Source organism: Micropterus salmoides, unplaced genomic scaffold, assembly GCF_014851395.1.
Source record: "Micropterus salmoides isolate LMB-PRFRI ecotype aquatic unplaced genomic scaffold, ASM1485139v1 Ms_hic_scaffold_2, whole genome shotgun sequence".
NCBI lineage: Eukaryota > Metazoa > Chordata > Actinopteri > Centrarchiformes > Centrarchidae > Micropterus > Micropterus salmoides.
The window spans coordinates 47,933,884-47,955,994 of record NW_024041150.1 but is presented as its reverse complement, the minus strand read 5'-3'; the positions used below and the strand labels follow the sequence as shown (position 1 = coordinate 47,955,994).

General features: G+C 38.6%; 1 protein-coding gene across 2 annotated transcripts in view; it reads left to right on the top strand.

Annotated features, from left to right (window-relative positions):
• Nucleotides 1-21,076, top strand: part of LOC119913119 (butyrophilin subfamily 2 member A1-like) — a 206,992-nt gene extending 185,916 nt beyond the window's left edge. The window contains exons 1-3 of one of the 2 annotated variants that reach the window (XM_038732451.1): nt 17,191-17,591; nt 19,005-19,346; nt 20,079-21,076. In XM_038732451.1, coding sequence (XP_038588379.1) covers nt 17,522-17,591; nt 19,005-19,346; nt 20,079-20,236 — 570 coding nt within the window. In that variant the 5' untranslated portion in view covers nt 17,191-17,521 and the 3' untranslated portion in view covers nt 20,237-21,076. Of the gene's footprint in view, nt 1-17,190; nt 17,592-19,004; nt 19,347-20,078 lie in introns of those variants that run through there. The other variant, XM_038732452.1, reaches the window with a different exon arrangement.
• Nucleotides 21,077-22,111: the final 1,035 nt, after the last annotated feature.

Below are 22,111 nucleotides of genomic sequence, written 5' to 3'. Positions count from 1 at the left end.
TTTTTCAGGTGTGCTGTCCCAAGTAGTGCAATCTCAGGCAAGATGAGCAGGTACATACGATTTCCACATACTCGGGACGCACTGAACGAAACAAACTAAGGTTTTTACGCAGTGGCTGCTTTCCCTCCCGACTCTCCATGGCGGAAACCATTAAACACGCAAAACCCTTCATTTAAATACTGAAACCTCTATTGTGTTGCTCCTGTTGTCATCTACACAATAATTCTTAGTTAATCACCCATAACAGATACTAAAATTGCACATGCGATAGTGTTCTGCATGTTATATACTAAAGGAAGCACATGTTCCTTCTCGTAGTTTGGGGGACAAACCCGGGACACGTAGCCTATTTATGTTGAAAGGACATAAAAAAGTGCATTTAACACAAATGGGATGTTACATTGTACTTACGTTGTAAGACATTCATACTTTGTGGTTGCGGTCTATTTTTACTGATCTGCACTGAAGAGGGGTGTGTGTATCGGTGAGCCACAGCAAAACCTACAAGGCAAATTTTCCATCCGACAGCTTTGTGAAACCCTCAGAACCACAGGGGAAAAACAAGAACGAGACAAAGTTTATTGATCCAACAGAAAATAAACAAGTTGCTGTTCAACAAGAAACAAAAAGAATTAATCCAATATAAATAGCAGTAAAGTTATTATATCACCCAAAAAACAACAATTTTATTATGTTGCACTAAATCTGACCTGTCTGTCTCCCTCCAGCCCGCCTTCACCAGAGAAACGTTCATCTATGTCTCTTATTATTTATCTCACAACACATATTTACGTTCTAGTTTGGCCGTTACCTCTAGTGGCAGAACAAGTCAGGTAATTTAAAGGTCGACAAAGTCTTGATGAGGGGTGGATGGACGAGTGAAGCAAATTACGGACCCTTACTCTGGAAACCAAAGTTCGAGTCCCGTGTGAGAGAAAGTTAAATAGCTTTTTGACTTCAGTCACGTGACTTATTACTTATTTTAACCCAAACTGAGATCTTCTCCTAATCCTAACCAAGTGGTCCTGTAGCCTAAACTTAACCAAACCATGACCGTTTCACAACGTTTACTACGTGTTAAACGTCACATGACTTAGGGTCAAATGACTTACTGAAAGTCCAGTACACCTGTTGCTGGACTTGCCAACACTCTCAGATGTCATGATGGGGAACAGTCATATATGTCGCTTTCCAATTGATATATATGTCTTTTTGGGACACTGTTTTGTTACTGTTTGTGTATAAGTGTATGCATTTGTTGTGATTTGGCTGCTAACTTGACAAGGTGTCTCTTATAAAAGAGATTCTGAATCTCAATGGGACTTCCTGGTTAAATAAAGGAAAAATAAAAATAAAGATGTGTTACTTTGTAGCTGCCTGAGTCTAATTTATCTTCAACAGTGAAATCTAATAAGTGGATGTGCTGAGGTGTGAGGGGCTCTGGGGACCAGTTCCAGGCCAGCTGGACATCAGTGGTTGGACTGGTGTGAAGGTGTGAAGGTCTACCTCAGTGAAGAGTAGACGACCTCTGGCTCTGCAGGAAACTCTGAACACACAAACACAAACAGTTCAAACAACATGAGAAACTGTTGGAGACAAAGAAACTCACACCAGTGACCACAAGCTCTGTCATGCCTCGTTAAAAACTGTCATGTCGTTACGCCTCGTTAGGTCAGACCATCAAACCGATGAACATCGTTGTGAGCTAGCTAACCAATTTGTCACATAATTTACTTAGAACTTACAGTAGGTATGTCTCTCTGTGTCTGATGGTCGGTTTGTTTTTCTAGTTTAGTTAGCTAAGTTAACGAAGTTGTAGTTAGCCAAGTGTAGTTAGCTAGCATTGTTATTGCAGAAAGTTAGCTAACAGAGGGTCTTCTTTTTATTTTTTAGTTTCCTCCCCTTGGTTTAGTCTGCTGTCATTATGGCATCTGTGTATCTGTGTGCGTTGTGTCTGTAATCGGTAGTTGGACGTCTTCGTGTGGTGTTGGAGGACAGATGACAGAAAACACGTCGCACTTTCACCTCTTATACAGTCCACAACATGCATTTTACTGACGGCTGTTTCACTGATGCATCGGCGGAGGAAATGGTATCAGAAGAATGAAGCTGAGGAGCGATGCAATTAGCGTTGCTGAAACAAAAAGTTGTTCACTGTGAAATGTTTAAAATGATTTATTCGCTTATGTTATAATTACATTTTCTTCTTTACAGAAAGGAAGGACCTGAACCTGTGGAGGCCAGCCATTATTAAACATCTGTACTGGACTGCAGCTTCTTCCACTCTAATGGAGATGTGATTGTGAACCACCTTCAGAACATCCATGAACACAGCACGCTGGAACCAGTGACGACATACATTATACGGTTTGTGGTTAAAAATGATTAGTGGTCCAGTCTTCAGTGGTGCTTGGTTTAATTTGATTTCAGTGTCTCCAGAAATAAAATATTGTGGGGGTAAATTTCCCAGATTGTGCAAAGAATAATTTTATAAATGGAAATGTATCACACCAACATTTGTACTGAAGTACAAACAGCCAATTCTGTAGAGTAAGGTTCTGTTTTGAAACAGCCATTTTCAGCCATGTTCAACTTGGGAACTGCATGATCTGCCCTTTCCACAGGTTTCTCTCTGTAGTTCTGCTTTTCAACCATGATGGAAGCTGAGAGTTTGCTGTGATTATGTGTTATATTTTATAAACATGTTTTTCCTTTCCCAGCATACGCATCAACCCCCATGGAGTCAACTGCACCTGCTTCGCTTAGCAGATCGGCCAAAAGATCCTCATGGATGGATGAGGCAGTCAGCCTTTATCGGTTAACAGTTCAACACAGGACATAAATGTGAAACCAGCACAGTCTTGGTTCACGGTTTTCAGGTCAAGATCTTTATTAATGCAGTCAAAGCCAGATCAGTCCAACAATTAATATTATCCTCGGCCCAAGACATACTCACATTTGTCTATTTGTAAGATATCTATCTGTGTGTATTTTCATGTGGAGCCAGTAAATGCTGTTGAAATTATTATTTTTTTATTATTATTAATAAAATCTTGAGAATTGTACAGCTTTGGTTTGCTCTTGACCATAGACATTAGGTACATCCACACATTTTAAAATGTTCCAATCTTGTGTTTATCTTATTGTTAATTGCAATTTATAAATATTAGAATACATTAATAGTTTTACATAAAACATGTTTAACCATTAATGCACTATGCATCTGTTCAATATATAAATGATTGCAACCCCATAAAATGTGATTCATTTTATTGTCAACCTAAAGAGGATGTATAAAACGTGTAAATACCCCGTTCTTCAGGACACAACACATAAAGGTAAGGGCTTCATAATGTGCCTGCCTTAGGCCCGGCAACCTGCCTGTAAACTGTATGGTATGCCTGGTAATATAGGAACACAATATCTGCAGCTAAAGCTGATGAAAATATCATTATTGTCAGTGTGATATAAGTAGTGGTGATGTACATACAATCTTGTGTTTCTTATAGCCTACATAAACAGAAATAATTTTAATCTCTCCAGTTTACTATTTATCCTCTGAGTGAAGTTCATAACAAGTCAACTTCACATGCAGAAGATCAAGTATACGGTTGTATTATAACTGTAGACAAAATAGCACAGTTCAACAGAGTAATAGACCTTCTCTGTTTGAGAAATAACGTTAACCAAAATGGCATTTAAAAGTGGCTGGAGGACAACCAAGTACTTGCAATCAAGGCAGTGCTGACTGCTGACCACCAACCCCCACTCCCAGTGTTAGACACTGCAGTTAAACACTGCTCTGACGTCTCACAGGACTCACCTGGACGACTAACTGCACCAATCCAATCAAGACGGCTAACCAGCGGATCTTTTTCCTGCGGTCTCTGAAGAAAAACCACCTGAACCACTGCACCATCGAGAGCATCCCAACAATTTTACAACAGTCTGGTAACTGGACTGCTCTGTCTCGGACCAGAAGGCGTTGCAGAATGTGGTGAAAGCCACCCAGAGCATTGCTGGAGCCTCACTTCCTGCTATTGTGAACATTACCAGGAAGCGTTGTTTCTAATAAACATTAGAACCTTCTGCCACCCACCAGAGAGACTGTTTGCCCTTCTGCCCTCTGGGAGGCGCTACAGGAGCCTATGGACTAAAACCACCATGTGCCTGTGTGTATATACACACACACATACTCTCCAACTCCCTCTGGACTGAACCAACTACACTTATCTTAATTCGCTGTCATCCAGGACTTTATTGACACCACTGTGAGGGTATTAATGTTTTCTTCTTTCTAACATTGCTGTGAAAACTTAAATACCCTCCATTTATATTTGCTCTTTCAGCTTTATCTGAAACAGAGAACCAAATGAACACAAAGCTGCTCTCATCTGTTGAAGTTCACACACTTCAGCACAAGGCACAAACCACAGTGAGACAAAACAGCATCAAACCACAGTTCACTGGAGGGAACAGGAAGAAGTTGCTACTGTGGCATAATGTGCACAGTGAAAAAAAGAAGATAATCAACCAAGTATCTTTGATCTGATGAGTACATCTTCTCCTTTATTTAAAATCACTTAATGTAATAAAGCTTGAGTAAAAAACAACAGTAAAAAAGTTTCTAAATATATAGATTTAGATATGTGAGCAGAATGTACAGAAAAATATAATTCTGCACATTTAAAATTATTATAATTTTAAAGAAAAACAGGAAACTGGAAAACCCGCAGAGCTGTTAGCGACTAACGTTAGACAACAGACAGTCTCACATGCAACGCTTCATCCTCACCAACAAACCAGACCACGGCCTGAAACTTTGTGGATTACATAGAATTTAATTTAGAAACTACTACACAATCACATCTATTGATCTTGCACAGTGAATAAAAGAGAAGAGGATACACAACCAAGTATCTTTGATCTGCTGAGTCCATCTTCTCCTTTATATAAAATCACTTAATGTATATGTAGGTACGCATTATTTTGCCAGTTGGCAAAAAAATTATTGTTGTGTTTTTTTTGTCATTAAGTGTACCAAGTAAACAGAATTTAAAGAAATTTCAAAAATATATTTGGGGGGTAAACTTTGGGGTACGTTGCCTTAAAGCAACACTGTACCATAATGGTAAAGAATGGAAAAAGAGAGTTATTATTTAAAGTTTGAATAAAATTTCTTAAAATATTCAATGAAAATGATCAGTGGCCTTACCAGTTTAAAATACAATCATTTTAAATTTGTAAATATAAAAAATAAACTCTTTACCTAGGTTTGTTTGTCTAAACGTTACCCTCAGGCAACATCAGTACCATTGTGGAACAGCCTATAGGAAAGAATGTAAAAAAGAGAGTCCACAAATTTCAACAAAGTTTACAATAAAATTTAAATCTTTAAATCTTTAAATCTAAACATCAAAAACATGCTGAAAATCAAGACAGTTACCTTCCATCAATTCATCATTTTTGTTAGATTTAAATGTGTCTCTTCAGTTTTCTGGTGCCATTTCAGACATTTGTAACCTTGCAGCCGTCTTTGGCTCAATACTTATTGAAGTTGACAAAACATAAAAAGTCAACAAAATGCATCACATTATCAATAACTGAAAATAAGTTATTAAATAGGTTTCCTTCCTGTCTTATACTCATCCCTGTCACTGCACCTTTATCCTCACTGCTCTTCTTCACTCTTTTCCTCATCTGCATTCTTAGACTCACCATCACAGTCACTCTTACTTTTCTTGCAGGATTTCCAGCAACTCACTGTTTTCATCGCTACTAAATCCATATTCATCCTCACTACCATCAACTGGAAGTGCTCTTTTCTTTTATGAACCATAGAAAACCTTTGTGTTCATCCTCTAAATGGAAGCACAATGTGTTTAACCCTATATAAGCATGTGCTCTGCAGGCAGGATAACAAAGCATAAGGTTAATGTATATTAATGATTGTAAAATGTTAACTGTTGTGCTTTTGATCAGTACATAAACCTAATGCACAACACCAAGAAATGGCATGACGGGATTCCATAATGGTTTGATGTTGCTTCAAGGAAACATTTGCATTTTAACTATTTTCCATTATATAATTAGCAAATAAATTATATTAAACAATTAACAAAGCAACTTTGCCTACTTATTATTGTGAATAGAATTTTTCGAGGTCAGAAAATGGCATAAAAATATGTGTGGGGGGCAGTTTAGTGCAGAAAGGAAATAAAGTTGAAATATGTATCAAAGGCACCAGTAAAAGGATTCATAATGGGCGCCAGAGCATCATGTGACAAATTTTAACACTGCTATTGGTTTCCTTAAGGCCCTGCAACTCTTTTAAAGTAATGAATCATTTCTTGGATGTTTGGTGGGGGTGTACAAGGGCAAAAAGGGTATGTTGCCCAGAGACAACAGCGTACCATAGATTATTGTTACATTATATAAAGGAAAAGATGGACTCAGTAGATCAAAATACTTGGTCGTGCATCTTCTTCTCTTTTTTTCACTGTGCACATCATGCCACAGCAGCAACTTCTTCCTGTTGACTCCAGTGAAAAATAGTGTGTCATGATGTGCACAGTGAAAAAAAGAGAAGAAGATGCACAACCAAAGATTGATGTCATCTGGTCCTCTCACCTCTGAGGAGACTGCAGCTGGATCACTCTCTGGAAAATAAAACAGACACATATTACATTACTGCAGGTAGTACAGCTGATACTAGCGCTGTTAGTATATTTACTGCTACTACTACTAGCACTGCAACACATGTCATAAAGACAAAACTATATGATTATTTTCTGTGTAGAATTATTATAAGTTTTATAATAGACTATAGAAGGCAGCAGGTATTAAGTTTTTTCTTCTTCCTAACATTGGCGGGTATTTATCTGAAACAGAGAACCAAATGAACACAAAGCTGCTCACACACTTCAGCAAAAGGCACAAAACAAACCACAGTGAGACAAAACAGCATCAAAGCACAGTAAGCAACAGGAGGAAGTTGCTACTGTGGCATGATGTGCACAGGGAAAAAAAGAAGAAGATACACAACCAAGTATCTTTGATCTGCCATCTTCTCCTTTATATAAAATCACTTAATGTAAGAATTATCTACATTAAAAGAAAAAAGATCATTAATAAAGCTTGAGTAAAACACAACAGTAAAACATAGTAAATATTTAGATTTAGATATGTGAGAGAATGTACAGAAAAATATAATTCTGCACATTTAAAATTATTATAGTATTAAATGGAAACTGGACAACCCACAGAGCTGTTAGCGACTAAAGTTAGACAACAGTCTCACATGCAACGCATCATCATCACCAACAGACCAGACCACGGCCTGAAACTTTGTGGATTACATAGAATTTAATTTAAAAACTACTACACAATCACATCTATTGATTTACAAAAAGCAATCGATCTTTTAAGTTGACTGAAGACAGGTTTGAATTCAACCATTTCCTATGCAGTGTTGGGTATTATCCTGGGTTATTGCTTTGCTGTTGTGGAAGTATCCCCTTCAGACATTCTGACAGACTCCGATCCCAGTTTGGGACTGTATATTAGGATGAGAAAAGGAGGTAGATGCGGAAACGAACTGAAAACACTAGTGATCTCACCAAAGAACTGCACACGTTAATTTCAGCACTTCCAATAAAGTGCAGCTCATAGTATCAGACAGAGCAAGTCTGCACCTCAGATTTTAGATGTTTTTATTGTTAAACTCTACCAGCTACTTTACCACTCTGTGACTCAAAGCGTGAGACTTGATTACTATCACAGTGTATGCCGGTGTTGTATCAGCTGGGCAAAGTTGATTCAAGTCGACGTTATCAGTTAGATTGCTTCTTGGTGTTTTCTCAGGAGCTGCTAACTTCCCCTTCATATCAGTCTAAGATAGATTATAACATGGGTTTATTAAAGGGAAGGTGATTAGCTTGGGCTGAGGCTGTGAAAGCTAATTCCATGACTTCTCTTTATTTGAAGATTATTTTCTATATGAGTGAGGGTTTTGATCATCCTGATCACTGTTTGGGTGCTGCTAAATATTTTTTCTGTTTCCAAAAAAGATCAAGAAGTGTGACAGGCTCCTCTGTGGAATTGAGGACACTAGTGGCTGATGCTAGGTGGAACAATGTGGATCTGGCATCTCAGGAGGAACCAACTGACTAACTCACTGGTTATCAGATTAGATAATCACTTGCGTGAGCAGTTAAGGGAAAGCATGGGCAGTTTTCCTCCTTCATATTCTCACAGAGGTCCTGTTACACCTGGAGAACAGGAGTTTATTTTGGCTCAGTGGTACAAGCATCTTCGCCTTCAGTTTCTGAGCTCATCTGACGCCAGCAGCATTTACACATGTGCATGCCAGTGTAAACAGGAAGCAGATTGTCTACGAAAGAAGAATGTACTAAAGATGAACACGCAATGGCAAAGAACCACACCAGATATTTTTTGCATGCACCAACAACAAGATGGAACTGTTAATTTAAATAACACAGTAGTAGAAATTAACAATCTTGGGGTAAACACACAGTAAAGGTGTGTAGGTGTTATTTGCAAAATATTTTAATAAAATCAACAAAACCTACCTATCCTTATATCTGATCACTCTCCTGTTAAAATAATTATTTAAATCTTATTTATCACCTTGCTTTAAACAATGGCGTTTTAATGTTTTTCTTCTGCAGGATCAATATTTTTTAGAACATAAAAGAAAAGATTTGAACAAATTCAAATTCCAGAATTACTTTTAGGAATTTGGGATCTGATTGCCTTGTTGTTGCTTAATTCTATTCAGTATTCACTTGAGGTTGGTTATTTTCACAGAGATCAGAGGGCTGCGTTGATTTCTTTACTGTTAAAAACTGAGAAGGCTCCATTAGATTGTGGGAGTTATAGGCCTTCATCATTGTTAAGCTCTGATGTTAAAATATATGCAAAGGCTCTTTCTAACAGATTGAATATTTATGTTGCAAAGTTGATACATGAGGATTAGATTGTCTTCATCAGGGGCCGTCTGGCCTCAGATAATGTTAGATGCCTGTTGCATATAACTGACACTTTCAGGGATGAAAAAAATGTGCAGTACTCAGTTTAGATGCTATGAAGGACTTTGATAGACTGGAATGGAGTTAGCTGTGGGTGGTGCTTGGAGGTGGCTTTGGACCCTCTTTTATTCATATGATCCAAACTCTGCATGCCAAGCCTACAGCCTGTGTATCAACAGGCAACACAGTCTCTTCACAGTACCGTCTTCAGAGGGGTACAAGACAAGGTTGCCTCTCTTGAATTTTGTTTGCTTTATCACTTGAGCCGCTAGCATAGGCCGCTAGGCCGAGCCCTTTGATCTCTCCAATTTATATTACGAATACTGTACATCACATTTCATTATATGCAGATGATATTATCCTCTTTCTTTCAGATATTAATAATTATGAACCACAAGCTTTAGCATTATTTGAAAGATTTGGGTGTTTTTAGGCCTACAGATTAAATTGGGGGAAATCTATATTAATGCCTTTAGCATAATTTCTTCCAAAAGGGGGCTTTCTCACTTGACAGTCTGCACCAAGGTCCAAACCAAAGTTCATGTTTTGATACATTTTGATACATTCGGTTAGTTTTGGTTTGGTTTCACACTACAATTCTGCGACCACACCAAAGAACTTTACTTGACATACTTGCATCCTGTTGTCATCATATGTGTGGGCTGCATCTCCCTATACTTGACATTGATTGGTTTATCAAACAGTTCAGCGGGTATCTCTGACAAGATGAATGAATAAAAAATTAACATATGCATATTTGCCACTACGTTGTTATTATTATGCCATTACTACCTGCAGCACCAACCAAGCTGAAGGCTATAGTTCAAATTCAAAATCAAATGTCCTTGTTGTGCGAACATTATAACATCACGGACAGGAAAGGAGGAGGAGACAGCAAGCAATCCGTTTGCACCTCCGTTTGAGGAGAGACCAAAGAGATGGGTGGCAGTGTGCTTTTATAGTGGCCATCTGTCTGTTTAACAGCATTTCCCCGTGCATTTGTTTGTTTCTGGTTTACATGGCAACCACCGAACTTCGTGGAAATACTCCGAGTCCGAACCGTCCATAAAATGCTTTGACACCAGAAACAAACCGAACCATGGTTCCGTTTGATCCTTCTGTACCAATTCAGATTCAGTCCTTTGGCTTTAATTATCTAGGTGTGAGTATTCATCCCACTTTGACCAGCATATATATGTACATACAGTTATGATATCTCGTTACAGAAGATTGTCGCAAATTAGCATCACGCCTCTTCCTTTCAGACTGAAAGCCAAGATAGCACATGGATTCCCCCCGATGCATATTCGATACGTACCTGGGAACCTTTTGCAAGCCCTGGTTTCTCTATGCCTGTTGTCGTTAATTTGCATCATACCTACATCATACCTGAATTTATATCTTTTCAATGTTCTATAGACAAATTAACAATCTTCACTGAATTTAACAACAGCTTGAAAGCAAATGAAACCACAAATTATTTTATTTTTTTATTGTAAAGAAATTCAAGGGGTTAAGAATGATTTGACTAGATGGTCAAATAAAGCTGTTTATACTTTTAATTACATCTTTAACGCCGTCTTATTTTTTAAATATTAGGTTGCACTCTGCTCTTAGGGCATATGGTGTCCCATAGGATACAGAGCTGGGTAACCATCCCTTGCTTGAACAATCTTCAAAAATCTACACTTAATCAGGGTGTGGTTATTAAATTGTATAATGTATTTGCTGTATGTAATGTATAAGGCTCCAGTTTTAAGTTTTATCTCAATCTAGAGTAGGGAGCTGGGTGAACTGGAAATTGGATAGGGATACTATGATTCTTTGTCTATGTTTGATGTTAATTATGAATGTGTTGGTGTTGTTTGTTTATTTATTATTTGTTTGTTTTGTTGTTAAAATGGAAATTTTAATAAAAAGTAATTAAAATAAATAAAATCACCAAAACAAAAACACTGTCAGCAGCATTGTGTCTGCTCTTGGGCATTGCTTTGCATGACTGATTTCAAACTTTCGCCTGTCCCCACTAATACGCTACCAAATTTTAATATGCTTCAAATTGAAAATGCGTTCAGTCTGGACGGCAGGCGTAAATGTGAACCAGGGTTTGTAATTGTTATAACTCAACCAGGTGTGTGATGGCACACATTGTACTCAAAAAATCTAATGTAGGACATTAACAACCTCTGTGAACTCATCCAGAATATTGGTCACAATCCTGAAAATATCCCTATTAATATAGTAAAAGCACATCCGAAGGTCCTCCGTAGCTTAGCTGGTCCATTGCTTTGATATCAGAGCCCTGATCTTAACATAATTGAGTCTGACTGGGATTATATGAAGAGAGAGACTCAACTGAGGCTGCCTAAATCCAGAGAATTACTGTGGGTAGTTCTTCAAGATGTTTGGGCCAACCTACCTGCCGAGTTCCTTCAAAAACTGCAAGTGTACCTAGAAGAATTTATGCTGTTTTAAAGGCACTACAATCCTCACTATTATTGACTGTTTTTCCATGGCTGTACAGGAGACTGCAGATCTTCTTGTGCTTCATGTGTTTCATCTCCATGTAGTCCAACTGGACATTGTGTCAGATTTCCTTGAAACCAGAATCCAGTAAACTTTCTCCTCATTTCATTGGACCTTTTATCCTTTCTTTCTTAAAAAGTTCCTACCTTTAAAATATGTCGTCAATGCACTCACTTTTTCAACTGGCATTTTAGGGAAATTTGCTTTTGGATTGTTCTTACGTTTTAAAAATGGACTGGTAAGGCAATTTCCTTTGTTTTTGTTGTTCACTGAAGACATTTGGGTTTAAGATCAAAAGATGAGTATGAGTCAAGAGTTCAGAATTTCAGCTCTTATTTTGTGGTATTCACATCTAGATGTATTAAACAACTTAGGACATGTCACCGTTTGTTTGAACCCACCCACTATTCAAGTGAGCAAAACTATTGGAACATTTGACTGACAGGAGTTTCTTGTTGCCCTTTTATGTTGATTGTCCAAACATTAAATAGCTCTGCATGACTAGTCTAAGTTTTCATCCTTGGTTCAAACCTATGAAGACTGCATTTCCTGTTAAAGAGGATGAACCAACATGAAGAGCAGAGAGCTGTCTATAGGAAAAAAGCAAGCCACTGTCAAGCTGAGAAAGAAGGAAAATCAACCAGAGCAAGCACAACAATTTGGAACGTCCTGAAAAAGACAGAAACTACTGGTGGACTGAGCAACAGACGTCCAACAGGTCGGCCAAGGAAAACAACAGTAGTTAACGACAGAAATATCGTGAGAGCTGTGAAGAAAACCCCCAAAACATCAGGAAGTGACATCATCAACGACCTCCACGGTGCAGGGTGAAGGTATCACAATCCACTGTTGGAAGAAGACTCAGAGAGCAGAAATATAGAGGCCACACCACAAGATGCAAACCACTCATCAGCAGGAAGAATCGGAAGGCCAGATTGAAATTTGCAAAGAAGTACAGAGATGAGCCGCAAAAGTTATGGACAGATGAGACCAAGATTAATCTCTACCAAAGTGATGGAAAAGTGTGGAGAAAGAAAGGAACTGCTTATGATCCGAAGCATACAAGCTCATCTGTGGTGGAGGTAATGTCATGGCTTGGGCGTGAATGAATTCAGAAGTAGACAGAAACATTTTGCCTGCCAATTTGCCAAATTGATTGTCATCTTACTGTCTGCCGCCCTGGCCGTCTGGTCATCACTTTAAAGGTTCAGTGTGTAAGTTTTAGTGACATCTAGTGGTGACGGTTGCGAATTGCAACCCCCCATCCAATAGTATAGCTACGGTGCCTGAGACAGGACAAAGATATCATCTTTGAGATAGCAGAGGGTTGCCAGTCAAGATATGAAGTTTCTTTAGATAGATATATTAAGAAATTATATTTACTTAATTATTCTAGTAACCATATCATTTATTATGAATATTCTTGTTACTTGTTCATTAATAAACAACAACCACATGAAGTGCTACATGATGTCTCATACTCCGGTAATACAGTATTTTACAACTTGGGAGGGTTGGCTCATCTGGACTAACACACCAAAGTAAATAAATAAATTATCAAAAACTATCGCATCTAGTGCATCAAGTATGACCACTGACAGATAACAGGACAATGTAAGCCTCACTGTTTCTGCACCACAGTCCATTATAAACCACATAATACATGAAGTTCACAAAGGCATTGTCAGGTGAGGATTAAGGCTCCTCTCACTTTGCTTAATTAGAGCATACGAATCTTACCAAAATGTCTTTTTTAATTTTTTAAAATACAACACCCCCACATCTCTGTATGCAGGATAAACAGTTGACAATGGATGGATGGGTGGAAGATACAACAGAAATACAAAGTAGTACTGACATAATTTCAGCTTGTGGTAAAACTGTGCAACATTTTAATGGGCATTTAAAATGTACACTGCCAGAATTATACAAGCAGAAGAAGAACGCCATGATTACGAAATGCGCTCTGTTGCGCTGTTTGTCCATTTTGGGCTACTGTAGAAACATGACAATAAAATACAGCAACCTCCATAGAAGGGGGTGCCCGCTGTTATGTAGATAAAAATGTCTCATGGATATTATATTGTATTTCTGTCAATAGATCCTCAAATATTACACACTGAACCTTTTAAAAACAAAAAATTAAAATGACATACCACACAGGTTTTGCAACATCAGAATAAGGCTCTGGTCATATTTCTGAAAGTATTTAATAAACCAGCCACATGTCAGTGTAATATGTAATCTGCACTGAAACAGATCCAGAACACTGAAACTGTTTATGCAGTGTACTGTTCATTTTATTAAATGCTTGAATTGAAAAGGCCCTCTTCTCATATTGGTGCAGTTATGCTGGGAATCCCGTCTCTAAAGAAGAACATACATGCTACATGTAACCATAGACTGCATAAAGGATGTAACACATTACTGGAGTAAAAGAAAGGGGACATAAAATGAATCACTCTGTCCTCCATTTGGCTGCAGAGAATCAACACGACTTCCTGGAAATAAGCTTTATTTAACCACTCAGTCACGTGGTAACTTTTAGTAACACTGGTGCACTGGATTTAAAATTCTCTGATCTGTGTTATTTATTGTGTTTTCGGTTACAGGGTAGGATTTTCTGTTTTGTCTTTGTTGTTCTTACATATTCTTAATATCTGAACATGAGAAGCTTCACACATGTTCTGTTTACTAAAGCAGTGCTCAGATATGTTTTATCAGGGAAACATGTCAGTAAGACTCTAAAATAAAAGTACTTATTGCCGTGAAAGGCTGATGTTTGATGTTTGAAGGTGATGCCTGATGTGTTTTTCTTTATCTCATCATGAAAGTGAAGTCTATAAATGTGGTGCAGTAAAGTAAGCCTATGAAGTCCCTCAAAATAATTTAATCTTCCCAAAGTTTAACTGTCTGCACTGTGAGAGAGTAGTAGGCCTACTCATTTATCACAATTACAAGTACTGTGTTAGGCAGGGGTGGAAGTAACAAGTTAAATTTACTCTTATCACTGTAATAAAGTCGGGTCATGTGAAGCTACTTTTGAGTATATTTAAATATTAGTCATTTTACTTTTACTTAAAGGTCCAGTGTGTAATATTTAGGAGGAATGTAATATAATAAACAGTGGTGTATAAAGACCTTACAGCTGATACACATGACAATATGTGAATGTGAAGAACCGGCAACTATTGTTTTCACTTAAACCACTGTTTTCAACATTACTGTTGCTGTTTTGTAGAGCACATTGAAGTGTGCTTAGCTGTCACAACCTGCACCCACAGTGGATAAATCTTATTTTCTGTAAGATATTTGCATCACATTAAACCAGTTTCAATGTTAGTTCACCTTCCATAGCCCTTTTATATAATTACTCATAAAATAATCTTAAAGTTTATTTGCATGTAATGCCCTAGTTCAGCTTTCTTGGAAATCACCTGACATACTTCCTGCTCCCTCGTTTGGGCAGGACAACAGCTACAGAACAGGAAGAAGATCTTTCTGATTAGCTGCTGCAGCTCTGCTGTGAAGGCTGCAGTAACATCATACATACAACAGCATAAAATCCAGGTGTCAGAAATAAAAACAGATGTGACAATAGACCTCTCAACATACATATTTTTTTATGATTTGTATCTAGAGCTGCTGTGTACAAGTAAATTTCCCCAGTGTGGGATGAAGTCTATCTTATCTTACATATTTGAGTTCTATTTCAGTCCCTGGGGTTTGGTTGCCAGATGTATATTATTTTTATGTCCTTACACCAGTAATAAATTTTATATAGATATGAGCAACACATTGGACCTTAGCGCTGCTTTTGACACCATTGATCACAACATCATGTTAGACAAACTGAGGCACTGGGTGGGGATCTCTGGTACTGCCCTAGAATGGTTTTCATCCTACCTGTCAAATAGGAAGTTTTGCGTGTCTGTAAACAACTATGTCTCCTCGTTCTGTCCAGTTAAATATGGCGTGCCTCAGGGGTCGGTCTTAGGACACATTTTGTTTTCCTTGTATCTGCTTCCCCTTGGACATATTATCCATAAACACGGCATTTCTTTTCATATTTATGCTGATGACACACAAATATACTTGCCCGTCAGATCCACAGACCCTGGAATGCTGAGTTCACTTAACAATTGCCTTTGTGAAGTTAAAAAATGGACGTCAAATAATTTCCTCCAGCTGAACTCAGACAAAACAGAAATCCTGGTCATCTGGTCTCAGCAGATGGCATCTGCTGGTTAGCTGGTAAATCACATTAAGCCTGTGGCAAAGAACCTTGGTGTTTGGTTTGATAGTAATTTAAATTTCGAGCAGCACACCACAAAGCTTGTTCAATCATGTTTTTATCAACTTAGAAATATAGCTAAAATTCAACACCGAGACCATTTTACACGCCTTCGTCTCATCACGCCTGGATTATTGCAACAGCCTTTTCACCTGTTTAACCCAAAAATCATACGCACCAGCACGTACCTTGAGATCCTCAGGCAGAGGTCTGTTGTCTGTTCCAGAGTCTCAGCTGAAAACTAAAGGGGACAGAGCGTTTGCTGTCAGGGCCCGGAGGCTCTGGAACAGCCTGCCCGAGGAAATCAGGTCGGCTGAGTCAGTGAACTCTTTTAAGCCCCTTCTTAAAACATACTTTTATAGGAGAGCTTTTCCCGATCTTATTTGACTTTATTTTATCCCTTTTATTTTATTGTATTTTACTAATTTTAGATTTATCTGTATTTTAGTCTTTTCAATGTTTTCATGCTTTTATCTTGTATTGTTTTTTTGTATTATTGTCTCTTGGGTATTATTGTCTTTACACTTGTTAAAGCACTTTGTAACTTGTTTTTGAAAAGTGCTCTACAAATAAGGATTATTATTATTATTATTATTATTATTATTCTTGCTTTATATGTGTCATGGTTACGGCTTGCTTGTTGCCCAGATCTGGCAAACAGGAGTGGATTGCCCAAGTGCCATCATTCCAAGCGGTAAGTGGGCCAGATTAAAGTATCAGGGCCACAGTAATTTTGTTATCTGGGGAAGAAAGGGGAAATATACTGCTTTAGAATTCATTATGCAGTTTTGCACATAACAGAAAATCATGCGATTAATGTTTTATTTGAATTTCAGTATGTCTGACACACACACACAGTATTGATTATTTGTTTTATTATTTAATGGTAGTGTAAGACCTGGAGGCTTCTCTGTGGGCCCTCCCTTGAGGCCTCCAGGAGAGCCACATATCTGACACCACTGTGACGATGCAAGACAAACACAAACACACGCTAATATTCAGATGCACATTTCACCTATTTCACATTTCACATATTGCATTCCACCCACATTTATGTTACAACTGACAACCAGACTATGAGGTGAATTATAATGTGAATTTTACTTCTTGTGTTTGAGTCTAAATGCATTTTCTGTCTGTGTTGCAGAGAAAACACATCATTTATTAGCAAACACGTGACAAATTTGTGTCACATTTTGAAGGCTCTGGCTTAAAAGAGCTCCAAGGTACAGACAGAAACGTCAAAAATGTTTCAACTCATAATGCAAACTACATATTTTTTCTCAAATCACTTTCAACATTTTTAACATGACTTTTGTTGTTTTTAGAGCACATTAAAGTTTGCTTTGCAGTAACAACTGTCATAATAATATAACATAATTCCTCTTTTCTGTTGGAAGTTTGCATCACATTATAGTGTTCATGTTATTATGTGCACATTCTGTAGCACTTTAATGTCATTAGTCATCAAACAATCTTGTAGTTTATATATTTTTGTTGTTGTTTTGGCCTATATGCGTGTAATGCAGTAAACAGTTCAGCTTTCTTTGAAATCACGTGACACATTTCCTCCTCGCTTGTTTGGGCGGGTCTACTGTAAAAACAAAAAACTATACAACAGGAAGAAGAACCCAGTCTGCGCTCTGCTGTCATGGTCGCTTTAACATCAGCGCCATTCGTGGCTTTGTTCGCTTGTTCATGGATCTTTGTTCTGTGTCAAGGTAAGAGGAGTGTGTGTGTGTTGGACTGTGGCGATTCATTGACGTCAACGCCATCGATTATGAAAATACGTAGATTTGCATAACTTGGCCTGGACAACAAGCCGCCATCTTTGGCATTACGGGCTTTCCCCATAGAGCCGTATGTGAGCAGGAAGTGATTGAGTGGCGTGTCTGCTCTATAAAACGTCTCTGATATTACACAGAGGTGAAATAAATTCATGTCAGAAACATTTAAAGTTTAAATAAAGTTCTGACGGCCTGTTATTATTATTATTATTATTATTATTAGTAGTAATATTGTAACACAGCAGTGATGCGGAAGTTAGACTATGTGAGAAGTAGATGAGCAGGAAGTTGATGGATAAAATATCTTTGATTATGTTGATTTATAGATTTATCTTCTGCTGAATGATCATTAGGAGAGAGATGTGTGGAACTTATAAACTTATTTACTTACAACTGTTTATTAATTATATGTAGGGGGGGATAAATAAAGTTATTTGAATTGAATTGAAACTTCCTGGATCACCTTCATTTACTGACTTAAGAACTTTCTTAAAAACTGCAGTCTGAACTGTTTATACAGTAATTACTCCTGAAAACTGTCTGTTGTTGTAACTCATATTTTCAATTATATTTACAACATATTCATTATAATTTATATTCAAATATAGTTTTTTGTAGACTTTGACTCTGCAGGCTGCTGGATATGTTTGTAAAGTTTATTATGAGCTGACTTGTGAACAGAGTCTCCACCTCTGACCTCTGTTCCTCTCCAGCACTGTAGTTTACTGTGTGGACGGATGGACAGCAGAGACCAACATGTGTCCTCTCCCCTCTCGTGGTGTCTGTCCATGCAGATCCAGCAGCTTCATTTGTCTCTCTGAGAAGTAAAGCAGTTTCATACTGTAGGGACTCTTTCCTCAGTAGAAGTAGTTCAGACACAGTCTGAGTAGAGGACGGACAGACTGGGGACACATTTGGAAAACAAGGACAAAGATTCAAAGCTTCTAGGAAATAATAAACTTCACATGTTTAATATTTCAGCTGTTTGTTCAGGCTCAGAAATGCTGATGTCTGTATTCAGATGGGAAATAATATCAATAATCAATAATCTCCAAACAAGCAGAAAGCAGATGAAAGTAAAATGTCTCCTGTCTGATGGTGCGGAGGACGACTTGACTGACAGCTGTAGAAATGAGCAACATGAAGTCAGCGTGCAGCTGCAGCAGAGGAGTTAGTCTCTCCTTTCTGCAGCTGGGACTCAAGTTGTCTGAGAACAGGGTTTGAAATGCTGCTGAGTTCACATGTGCTGTTTTATAGAGACCTGATCTCTGCTGCTTCCATCAAAAGATGTTTGAACAACAGGAAACATTACAAGTCCTGACTGGAGGCTTTTCTCTTTCTGTTCAGAGACACAGGAGGTGACAGTGAAGCCTGGAGAGGACGCCACTCTTCAGTGTCGGGGTCACAGAGGTGCTGACATCATACTGATAAAGTGGATCAGACCTGACCTGAAGTCAGATGATTATGTCTTCTTCTTCAGAGACGGCCGCTCACATGAAAACTACCAGCATGAATCTTTTCGTGGTCGAGTGGAGCTGAGAGATCCAGAGATGAAGGACGGAGACGCTTCTGTGATTCTAAAGAACGTCAACATCAATGAAACTGGAACATATGAGTGTCGGGTTAAAGAGGGAAACGAGAAAGCTAACAAAGCTGAAGTCATCACCATTGTCAACATGACAGTCTCAGGTGAGTGTGTAGAGCTCAGACTGTCTCTTTGTCTCTCAGGTGAGTGTGTAGAGCTCAGACTGTCTCTTTGTCTCTCAGGTGAGTGTGTAGAGCTCAGAGTGTCTCTTTGTCTCTCAGGTGAGCGAGCTCAGAGTGTCTCTTTGTCTCTCAGGTGAGCGTGTAGAGCTCAGAGTGTCTCTTTGTCTCTCAGGTCAGCGTGTAGAGCTCAGAGAGTCTCTTTGTCTCTCAGGTCAGTGTGTAGAGCTCAGAGTGTCTCTTTGTCTCTCAGGTCAGTGTGTAGAGCTCAGAGAGTCTCTTTGTCTCTCAGGTCAGCGTGTAGAGCTCAGAGTGTCTCTTTGTCTCTCAGGTCAGCGTGTAGAGCTCAGAGTGTCTCTTTGTCTCTCAGGTGAGCGTGTAGAGCTCAGAGAGTCTCTTTGTCTCTCAGGTCAGCGTGTAGAGATCAGAGTGTCTCTTTGTCTCTCAGGTGAGCGTGTAGAGCTCAGAGTGTCTCTTTGTCTCTCAGGTCAGCGTGTAGAGCTCAGAGTGTCTCTTTGTCTCTCAGGTGAAGCTGCTTCCTGGTAGTTGAGCTGAGAAACATCACAGATCAGATGTTTGTGTTTTAGAAAGATGTTGCTGATGAGACTTTAGAGGAAACAGCTGCTACGAGTCATGTGATCAAAGTGCAGTAGATAATGTCTGACATTCTGTTCACCTGCTGACAGCTGATACCTCACACCTGTTTCTGCTCTGCAGGTCACACAGCTGGACACAAGGAGGGAGGAGACAAGGAGGGAAATGTTGGACTGAAAGTTGGTCTGCCAGTTTGTGTGATTCTTCTTCTTGGTGTTGTTGTTGTTTTTAGAAAGAAGATCTTTACAAAATGTAGAGAATGCAAAGACAATAATTCTTAATCTGCAGAGTAACCTGTGGGCAATCTGTCAGCTACATGTTTTCATTTCACATGTTTACAATGAAGGAACGATCAGAGCTGTTGATCCTGTTAATGCTGCTCTGATCTGAGCTGGAATTAAAAGCAGGTCAACCAAGACCCACCTGAGCTTCCAGGCAGCCGTCCAGCTTTCAGGTTGGACAGCGAGCATTATGTCCTCATTTAAAACCAGGAAGCTGACAGTCCAGTCTGACTCTTTATATTATAACAGACAGACTTTATATCAGTTATTTGTTGACTTATGAACAGCTTCCTGTCTTTAGAGCAGAGATAACCAAGAGTCAATAAACCGGATAAAAACAAGATCATCAACTTTCTTTAAGCGTAACTCTGGAGCTGAGAAACAAAAGCGAAAGCTGATGGCTCTGAATGTCTGTCTGGGCATGTCCCTGTGATTAGAAAACAAAATGGTGGGACATTTAGAGGGCAGAGTTTGGCATGAAGCAGCTCTGAGCTCATTTTAACTTCACCATCCCCCACACGTCTGTCTGAGTCAGGATGTGGGTTCAGTTCTTCCTCCTTACTGTTGGCTGGCAGAAACATGAGAACATCATGTGTGTCTGAAGACACAGTTTTGTAGTTTCCCTCTGTGACACATCCACCATTGTGTCCTGTGGTGTATATATATGTGCATTTGAAATCTTTTTGTTTTCGAGACTCAATTAAGTCTCGCATGGGGGAATATGTGGTGTATAATATATGTGCATTTCACGCATAACAGTTTAAAATAGCACTGTAGCAGCAGGACAGAAGAGCAGTGATTGGTGGTTATGTAGGGACCGAACCCTTCTATAGAATTTGACCTCTAACCCCTTGTTTTGATATCCTATATAAGCTGTGTTCGATGTACAGAAAGACAGAGTGGTCATCGTGCTGGGTCACTCTCCAAGCTGCTGCAGAGCTTGTAATTAATGCTGAACTCCTTGATGTAATAAACTTTTATGATCAAGAACAGTGTCAAGCGGGTTTCTTCTCAACACATCATCGCAGCATTGTTGTTCGGACACCACAGTCCCTAAGCAACATACTTAACCCCCAGTTGCTCCAGATGATAAATAATATGATAAAAACAGACGTGGGCCACTTTAGGTAATGTATAACTTGAATAAGTAAACTCCTCTTCTTTACCAAGTTGGTCAGTAAGGAATCTTGTTTAAATTGTTGTTGACAACAACAAACTGTTTGTCATGTGAAAGCACCACTCGTAATCGTTGCCCAGCACTACTTTGTATGTTTTATTTGAATGTCAGTATGTCTGACACACACAGTATTGATTATTTGTTTATTATTTAATGGTAGTGTAAGACCTGGAGGCTTCTCTGTGGGCCCTCCCTTGAGGCCTCCAGGAGAGCCACATATCTGACACCACTGTGACGATGCAAGACAAACACAAACACACGCTAATATTCAGATGCACATTTCACCTATTTCACATTTCACATATTGCATTCCACCCACATTTATGTTACAACTGACAACCAGACTATGAGGTGAATTATAACATTTTACTTCTTGTGTTTGAGTCTAAATGCATTTTCTGTCTGTGTTGCAGAGAAAACACACAATTTATTAGCAAACACGTGACTAATTTGTGTCACATTTTGAAGGCTCTGGCTTAAAAGAGCTCCAAGGTACAGACAGAAACGTCAAAAATGTTTCAACTCATAATGCAAACTACATATTTTTTCTCAAATCACTCCCAACATTTTTAACATGACTTTTGTTGTTTTTAAAGTTTGCTTTGCAGTAACAACTGTCATAATAATACAACATAATTCCTCTTTTCTGTTGGAAGTTTGCATCACATTATAGTGTTCATGTTATTATGTGCACATTC